The sequence below is a fragment of the Setaria italica genome, chromosome VI (assembly GCF_000263155.2).
Source record: "Setaria italica strain Yugu1 chromosome VI, Setaria_italica_v2.0, whole genome shotgun sequence".
In the NCBI taxonomy this organism is placed as follows: Eukaryota; Viridiplantae; Streptophyta; class Magnoliopsida; order Poales; family Poaceae; genus Setaria; species Setaria italica.
Genome location: NC_028455.1, coordinates 24,255,621 through 24,264,445, shown reverse-complemented (window position 1 = coordinate 24,264,445; position 8,825 = coordinate 24,255,621). Strand labels below are relative to the sequence as shown.

The 8,825-nt window shown below is 45.2% G+C and overlaps 1 protein-coding gene across 5 annotated transcripts; it reads right to left on the bottom strand.

Moving 5' to 3' along the window:
* Positions 1 to 589: 589 nt before the first annotated feature.
* Positions 590 to 5,330, bottom strand: LOC101774234. 5 transcript variants are annotated; one of them, XM_004973308.3, is made up of 2 exons: positions 4,062 to 5,330; positions 590 to 939 (listed from the first exon to the last, which is right to left on the bottom strand). In XM_004973308.3, exons 1-2 carry the CDS (start codon positions 5,278 to 5,280, stop codon positions 920 to 922), a joined length of 1,239 nt encoding a protein of 412 aa, XP_004973365.1. In that variant the 5' UTR covers positions 5,281 to 5,330; the 3' UTR covers positions 590 to 919. The 5 variants fall into 5 exon arrangements, with proteins under 5 accessions (XP_004973365.1, XP_022683436.1, XP_004973366.1 ...); XM_022827701.1 differs by having other exon boundaries at positions 590 to 870; XM_004973309.3 differs by having other exon boundaries at positions 590 to 933; positions 4,062 to 5,329.
* Positions 5,331 to 8,825: the final 3,495 nt, after the last annotated feature.

The following is an 8,825-nucleotide window of genomic DNA, read 5'->3' as shown; positions in this document are numbered from 1 at the left end:
ATTTTTTATTTTTTTACTCGAATTTTCTTGATCCAGTTGATTATGTGGACCGCACAAAAACGGTAAATATGGTGCAGTGGTGGAAGCACGGGATGTCTGCCTTGAAGGCCAGTCTCCCAAACGCGGACTGGGAACGGGGGCTCGGGTTGGGAAGGGATTCGAAAGTCCAGAAAAATCCAGTGCGGTCAAATCTGCCCGGGGCAATCTGGCATATGCTTCCAAACAAAGCGGAGACTTTTAGGGATTCGTACCTTTTTAGCACATTAGTCGTTGGTGGGCTGCGAGCTGGGCTGCACTGCTGGAGTGTTTTTTTTCTTTTTTTGAATTTCGGACTGGTTGGAAGGGAAAAGAGAGAGAACAAGAGATAGCATATAGCAGGCCCGGGCTATGAGAGAGTTGCGGGCCGGTTTAGGCCTGGGTAGAACCTTAGGGGCTAGTTTAAGGTTTAATTTTTTATTTAGATGGGTTTTGGAAATAGTGTCGGTAAACTAATTTGAAATGAATTTAAGTTTAATTTCAATTAGATCAGATAATTGATAGAGCCAAATTGATATGTAAGGTTATGACCAAAATTGAAGTGTATGAGAAATAAAAAGTTTTAGGGTGTGCAAACTTCAAGTTTGCCTTGAGTTATATAAAGATGTATCCATTTATGTATCATAAAGATTCCTGCAGAACGGCAGATGCATTGTTTCCTCAAAAAGCAGCAGATGCATTGCTGGAACCTGGAAAAATATGCAGCAGCATGGTGGTGGGGTTGCTCATGCTCAGATCGGGTGCGTGTTCGTCTCCTTGACTTCCATGCATTAAGGGCACAAGATTTTTCGTCCTTCATTGACTGTAAATATTTTCACTGCCCTTGACCTGCATCTTGAAATTCATGGACTTCGGTACCTAAGCTCATTGACTGTAAATATTTTCACTGCCCTTGACCTGCATCTTGAAAGACTTCGGAACTTAAGCTAAAGCAATGTATTTGCAAAAGCAGTGCAAGTTGCATTGTTATATACTCCCTCCGTCCCAAATTACTATTCGTTTTGGGTTTTCTAGATACGTAGCTTTTGTTATGCACATTTTTTGTTATGCACATTATGTCTATATCCGTAGCAAAAGCTATATATCTAGAAAAGCCAAAACGAATAGTAGAAAAGCCATAGTAGAAAAGCCAAAACGAATAGTAATTTGGGACAGAGGGAGTATTTGACTTCCTAATACATGACTGACTTACAAGTGGCGCATAAATAGCAATTAGCAGGCAGTACTTGGATACTATTAAGTATGACTGTAAGAATGCAGTAGTTAAATTTAGATACTAGCATTGACCATCAGCATGCAGTAAGTGGATACTATCAACGAGCCGGTGTCAATCAAGTTTCCTCGCAAACCATGGAATTCTATTCAGTGTAATCAGTTGAGAAATTCAGGTAGAAATAAAGATGTAGGTAACCAATAATAACTAGTTTCAGCATGGCTGAAGATGTAGGTCCTTATATGGAGTCAGTGTTGCCTTTCAGACACTATTTCCTCCTAAATAATTTTGGCAGTTCCTATATGGGATTGTCTGAGCAATTCTTCTTTGCGCGCCCAGAAAAAAAATGTCAAGTTGATCTTGGTTTCGGATGGTGTCGTAATTTTGTCAATACACTTCTGAAATACTGAGCATGTCAAAATCGAGTACTATTGATAGATGCTGCCTAAAAAGATCTTTTGGGTTTATTATACCATTTCGTGCCATGGAGATGGGCTTCTTCCTTGGCTAAATTACCCTGCTTCCACATTAGTTTGTGATGATGATAGAAAAAAATGAAAATTGGAATTTTCCCCAATTACCAATTAAGGCAGTAACTACTGCGAGCTGGGAAAGATTATAATGCTGTCAAGTCACCTGTAGTTGGTTGATTTATGTCCTTAGACTGAATGAAGTGCTAATTGTTGACTTTGTTTTGAGTTGGGAAGAACACTTGTACTTGTATGGATGCGCGGAATTAATGCTTTTCTATATGCAGGTTGGACAACTAAAAGTCAGCAGTCAGCACCACATACAGACATACTCCCTCCGTTCTAAATTATAGATCGTTTTAGCTTTTCTAGATGCATATATATTATTATGTATCTAGATATAGATATAGTGTATGTCTAGATGCATAATAATATCTATGAATTAAAAAAACTAAAATGATCTACAATTTGAAACAGAGGGAGCATATATCTTTCAGTTTACGGTGACTGCTTGCAGTTGAATTCTGCAAAATAGATTGTAAAAACTTGCAGCTTGTGACAGATATGTAACTTAGCTCTCAAATGGAAATTTAAGTGCCTTGCCTTTGTTTACAGAGCCCAGGCTGACATGTTAAAATAGGCTCGCATGTTCATGCATATGCCCGATGCTCTAGAGTAAGCCCCCGTTTGGCAGGGCTTTTGTTAAAACAATCAGTGGATTCAAGGCACAGCAATAATGATTTAATACAGAAAATCGGAGGGAAAATTTTAGACATCTATCTCCTTGTAACCAAGAAAAAGACAACCTAAATCATTAGATGCTGAGCCTAGTGGTTCATATTTATCATGTAACTGTATACGAAAAAATTGTAATTTAAATATTAGTTCCAACTATGGACCTTGCTCACCTTCGGTTACCAAATGGGCACACCTGAATGAGGCCACCAGGCTCTCCGTGCAGCCCGCTATGCAAGACTGCGACATGCCCCCTCTAGTCCACGCGAACTCGCGTCATCATCTGCCGCTACCGCCTAAACCCGGCTGCCGCCCCCCACTGGTGCACTGCATCTGCAGGCTGCCCTTTGCCGCCCTTCCTCCAGCCGAAGCCTGGAGCTCTCGTCCATTTTCTCACACATCATGCCTCAGCAACTTAGCTCGTCCCTCTCGACCTCACGAGCGGTGCAGGCCGCCGTCCGACAGGCAGAGGCAGGCCGGTGCATCCCTCCGTGGCTCCGACCCTTCCCGCTAGGGCTCTTTGCGGGGGCCTGCGCACAATTGCAGGCCACGGCTGCTGGACTGCTGGTTGCTGGGGCTCATGCGGCAGGAAGCAACCACGCGCGCAAACTTCTCTTCTTTCTCTCAAAAAAACTTGCAGTTCTTCTAGGCCACTGGCTGCTGGTCCATGCTATATATGTTTTTCTATTTCATTGCACTATTAAACTTGCAGTTCAAGCACCTTCTCAATTTGAAAAGTTCCCTTACGTTTATATATTTTCTATATGTGACATATGTGGTAGTTTTGTCCATTAAATTTGGCCCAAGTCTTCACTAATTCCTGGGTCCGCCACTGATTCTGGTCACATATACTCCATCTTCAAAGCATACAGCTAATTACAAATCTGAATTCTAGTTTCAATATGATCCATTGTTGTGATTTTCAATGACTTAAGAAATACTTTATGCCAAAGAAAACACACACACTGGCAGAGATATTACCAGGATTAAAGAAAATACAGGCAATATAATTTTGCACATGTTCAAAAGCTGTTAAAGAATATTGGGGGTTGAGCTTTGTATGCAGTGTGTGTGGAAGTATTCACTCACAGGATTATAACAGTCTTACAGCTCCATCAACATAATATCATTTTTGCTAGGACAAGTTAAAAAGGATAGTTGCCAAAGGGTGTAAGAAATTTGTATGGTACAGACTACAGACAATCCATTCCGTTCTGGAATTAATACATTCTTACACTTACACTCTTATACTCAATTTCGTTTCTGTTTCTCCTGTTACACAAACTCGCCCTGGTGCTTTCCTGATACTATGCAGAAACAATGTAATAGTTCTAATATGTAGATAGTGAAGTGTGGTATTGGTGCGCTGTAAGGTAAGTGAATGAACTTCTAATGCTAGAAAGAACCTGGGTATGACAATAATATTACTCTGCAATTTATTTAAGAACGATTTCATCATTAAATGAAACAAAACAGATGCCAATAATTCAATATAAGGTTAGAATAAAATTAAGATTTAGCAATTGTAGTTTTCCTCCTCGTAAGTATTACCATAACCAGTTCCACACTTTAAGAAGCACCTCCAAGTTAAGGGCTCAACTTGTTACCTAGTAAAGAAGAAGGCCATGCCATGATGTATGGATGAAAGTGGCCATCAGTTTTTCCATAAAAGAGCTTTTCCAGCTTCCTTGTTTCCAGGCAGAAGGATAGGTACCAACAAGGTGAAGTAAAATCTCTGAATGTCTCAAAAGTTGACATGTACACAATGCCATCCAGAATTGCCAAAACTTTGAGCTCTTCATGTTCATCCCGTGAGCCTTCGGTAGCCTGAAGAACCTCTCCCTCCAACTGGACCATACTTTCAAGCATCCACTTGTCAACACCATCAGCATCTGCTCTAAGGAACCAAATAAACAGTGTGAATTCAATTGCGGCGACAATGCAGAGCTTCCCGTCATTGGTGTCCCCAGTCATGTAGAGGTGGCCTTGCCCCTTTAAGTCCTCGGGCAGATCGATGAAGGAGAATTGCAGAGTCGCGGTGTCCAGAAGCGCCTTGTAGGCATGCCACGAGTGTGACCAGCACAAGAACCCGTTCACCTGCCTCCCGCCAAGAAGCCAGTACTTGCCGCTCGCCGGCTGTGCCGGCGCAGGGTCTGACCAGGGCAGAATTTGCCACTTCTTGGTGGCTGACGAGAAGACGGCGGCGCGCACCCGCGACTTGTCATGGCAGGTGTAGACCACGCGGAACGACGACCTGTCTGTGGCTTCATCGTCAGATGGGAGCAAGAAGTAACTCTTGGGGATGAACTTGCCGCGGTGGCCTATAGAGATCTCGTCAGGCGGCATGGGGACGAGATCCAGAGCCCGGGTGAGGGGATTGTAGGAGGCGATCTGCTTGGACTCCCAGTTAAGGAGGAGGAGACAGCCGCCGCGGCACTCCCTTATCTGCCACCCGGGGAAGACGTCGTCGTGGAACGGGACGCGGGTGAGGAAGACGTCGATGCCGCGGACGGCGGCGGCGAGGTCCGGATCGGAGCGGCGGCGGATGGGCGTGAAGGAGGGCATTTCGGTGCCATTGGGGTCGAAGAAGAAACCGAGGAGAGGGGGCGGGTGCAGGGAGCGGAAGCGGCGGCGGAAGGCCGGGGAGGAGCGGACGGCGGCAAGGAAGGCGCAGCAGGCGAGGGCGGCGCGGACGAGGGAAGGCAGGGACGGGAGGAGGAGGAAGATCTCGCGGAGGAGGTCATCGGAGAGGGCGCGTATGGTGGTGGGGTCAGGCGGTGCTTGGGGTTCCGCCGGCGGCGGCGGTGGCAGGAAACGGGAGGCCATGGTGAGTTGGTGACTGATTCGGGGAGGGAGAGGACGACGGGCTTTCGCGAAGGTTATCTGGTGGTTTCGGGATGGGTTTCCATTTCAGGCCCGGCGGTCTGGTGGGCTGGGCTGAGATAGAGGGCAGCGATTTCAGGTTCAGCAAAAAAAATTTCAATAGAGATAAGACTTTCTAGCTTGGAAATTTATGAAAAATACCGGGTGATTATTTGATTTATTTTCATCGAGATTTAGGCCGGATTGATTCCGACCAGGATTACTTCCCAGCTTGGTTTGAGTGATTCCACCCGTGTCAGTCAATCCGGCTAGAATTTAATCCTGCCGATCCACTTAAAACGAACAAGTCAATCCATCTCTGCTGGTTTGAGTGATTCCACCCGTGTCAGTCAATCCGGCTAGAATTTAATCCTGCCGATCCACTTAAAACGAACAAGTCAATCCATCTGGCAGAGATGGACATCTGGCCAGCAACAAATTTGTTCTTGATCGTTTGTATTCAACAGAGTCATTTCACCGAAACAATACATCAAATTTGTCCAGTGAGCTAGCAGTAGGCCGGTGTCTGACATTTGGATATGGAGCAAGCACCTTTTTATAAAATAAGACAAAAATCGAAATTAGCTACACAATGACAACAGCATATGAGTCACCACAGATCCACGCTAACAAAATGGAAGCATAAAGGTATGCAGTCTGCTGACTTCTTTAGCTCACTCCAAATAGAACTGTGCGCACATGTCACTTCATTAGGACTGCACATGTCCTCAACAGCATAGCATCCTCAGCAGCCAAGTGAAATCTCCTGGCCAAAAAGTTGCACATCCCAGAAACTGAAATTGTAGTTCAGAAACATTGTCAATACATTTTTTCTGTCAAAATTGGATCCCAAAAGGTCCAACAGGATCATTGCTAACTGAAAGTTTACTATAGATCAAGTATACTAACAAAAAAAGAACAAAAGCTTCTATCCAAGAACAGATATAATGTCATAGTTAAAGAAAATACTAGCATTAGCATCTTTGACGCCGCACGCCAAGACGGACTCGGAGGTGACGAGCCTGGCGCTGTCCTCGCCGCCGCGCCGGGGAGCGCACGTGCCCCGTCTACTACATGCAGAGTCCCTCAGGGACTCACACGACCATGAGAAGACGGCCACCTCCGTCCACTCCATGCTGGCACTCGGCACCATGGCATCGTCACGCCACTCCCACTCCTTCGTAGGCAGGGACTCCTCCTCCAGCCAATTCTCGGGCCACCCAAGCGCGGCCATCAAGAACTCGCTACGGATCTCAACTCGGCAACATCAAGAACAAGAATACGAGGACAGGAGAGGGGAAGGAAGATAGGACGGCGCCTTACCGGTGAGAAGGTGGCGGAGAGGGTCGCCGTCTGGGCTGTGCCGTGCCGCCACCTCGCACCGCCGTCTCGTCGCCTCACGCGCCGCTAGCTCGCACCGCCGCCCGTCGTCTCGCGTGAGGATTCGTTCCGGAGGGTTGGAGGTGGGGATTGCTTCCGGGCCTCGGAGTGAAGGAGTGAAACCGAGCCAGTCCAGGTTTGGTTCCGAGCCAGGTCAACCGAACAACAATTTTTATTGAGGCCTGACTCCATTCTGGGTCGTTCCAATCCACCGGATTGGGCTGCATTCTGGGCCATTCTGGCCGAAACGAACGGACCCTTAGATGGCTTGGATTCATGATCCGTGCTTCTATTTTTTCTTTTCTTTTTCTGTCGTGGGCGGACACGGGGTTTGTAGTCTTCTGCTTTCCAATGACTATATGTGGGCTTGTTTGGTAAATTTCCACAGTTCGTTATATTAAAAAAATTACTGATCCCAACTCCAAATGTAGTCCAGCATGAATCGTCCTACATCTTTACAAGCTATGTTAAGTTAGTATGAACTAACAAAATAATTCTTCATTGTCAAATCACTTTTTATACTATCTAATTAATTCTAACAATTATTAGAAAATTTGTAAAATCCTACCAAAATGAAAAATAGGAGTTACGCATGTTGTCATAAAGCCTAAAATCCTTGAATATGCCCAAACTAGGGCCATATTTCCTATACTATATAATTAGTTATGGTCAGGTCCATAATGTACTATATAAACAACCATAAGTACTAATCTTCTGATCTATAAGGAAAATTTTATGAAAAATGTCAAAAACATCCTAAAGTTTATGATGTTTATTTGTCGAAAACATCAGAAAATTTTACATCCGAGCAGATTTAGTGATCAAGTTATTGAAAGCGCATCTAGACCCCTTAACGGGCTTTAGTTGTTGAATGACAACACAATTAAATGACTAATGAGTTCGGTGAGCTTTGGATATATTTCATTGTAAATGACCATATCAAACTCATATCATACCTCAAATTGAAAAGGGCAAAAGAGACAAAGTTGCAATGGCTATTATTTGGTCTCACTGGTGAGAAAAGATTGATAATACATCGGTATTTTGATCAAGAAGGAAGAAATATTGAAGCGTCCCCACATAAGTAGAGACTAAATGTGATACAAATATCAGTCCCAGGAGGCTGATAACACATTTATTCGTTAGATAATTCAGTTACCGTATAACTCCCGAGGGAGTGGGCGTGAAAGCCACGCAGCGATAAACAGTAAATAAATAACGGCGGCTAACCAAGCGACTGCCAAAAGACAGCACTCGGGACTACACGGTAGCAGCAGCATCTTGGGCAGGCCAACACCACATGCAGCGTCGGGTGCGGACACAACCTCTACTCAAGGTCCTCGGCGACGAAGTTCGGGTCCTCCTCTGTAGCAACGAAGCAAGGGTGAGTACAAACGTACTCAACAAGTCCAACCCCATCCACGGAGGGGGATACAAGCAAGTTTATGCACAAGTATAACAAGGATAAGCTAGAGTTTATTTGCGGAAAAGCTAAATTTTAACACATGCAGGGGATTGTTTCCGAAAGGGTTTTTGTAAAGTTTCTTTTAGTACCCGAAGCATTGATTGGGGTTGATCCTACACAAAGGATCCAAGTTTTTATTGCTATCGGACTCCCCGTCCGCCATAGCGCACGGCACAACTGCCGGACTCTTCCAAAATCCCCCCCCCCCACACACACACATGACCTCCTTGCCCAATTACTAGTTATGTGACCAAGCCGTAACTCGTCCAATGCCGTGGACACGGCTACCCGGATAGGTTTTAACTCTGCAGAGGGTGTACACTTTTCCCACAAGTAGGGTACCGCAGCACGATCACCTTGGTGACGGTACGGATCCTAACAAAGCCATTACCCACCTTAGCTAAGACTGGCTAGTTCCCACGGAAACACCCAAGGGGTTCACGTCTCGTCCATGAGACCGTAACCGGGACCTAAGTCACCAAGATCTTACTCCTTTTCCATGGGTTCCCGTTGCTCACCAGCACCCCTGAGGACTAACAGTTCAGCTAGTGGGATTTATGCTAAGCCGTTGCCCATACAACGGTCGAGTGGTTGCACGATGGTGGAATTAGGCAAGATGACACATCAACTCGGTCCTTAATCACGACAGGATGGATATCTCCCG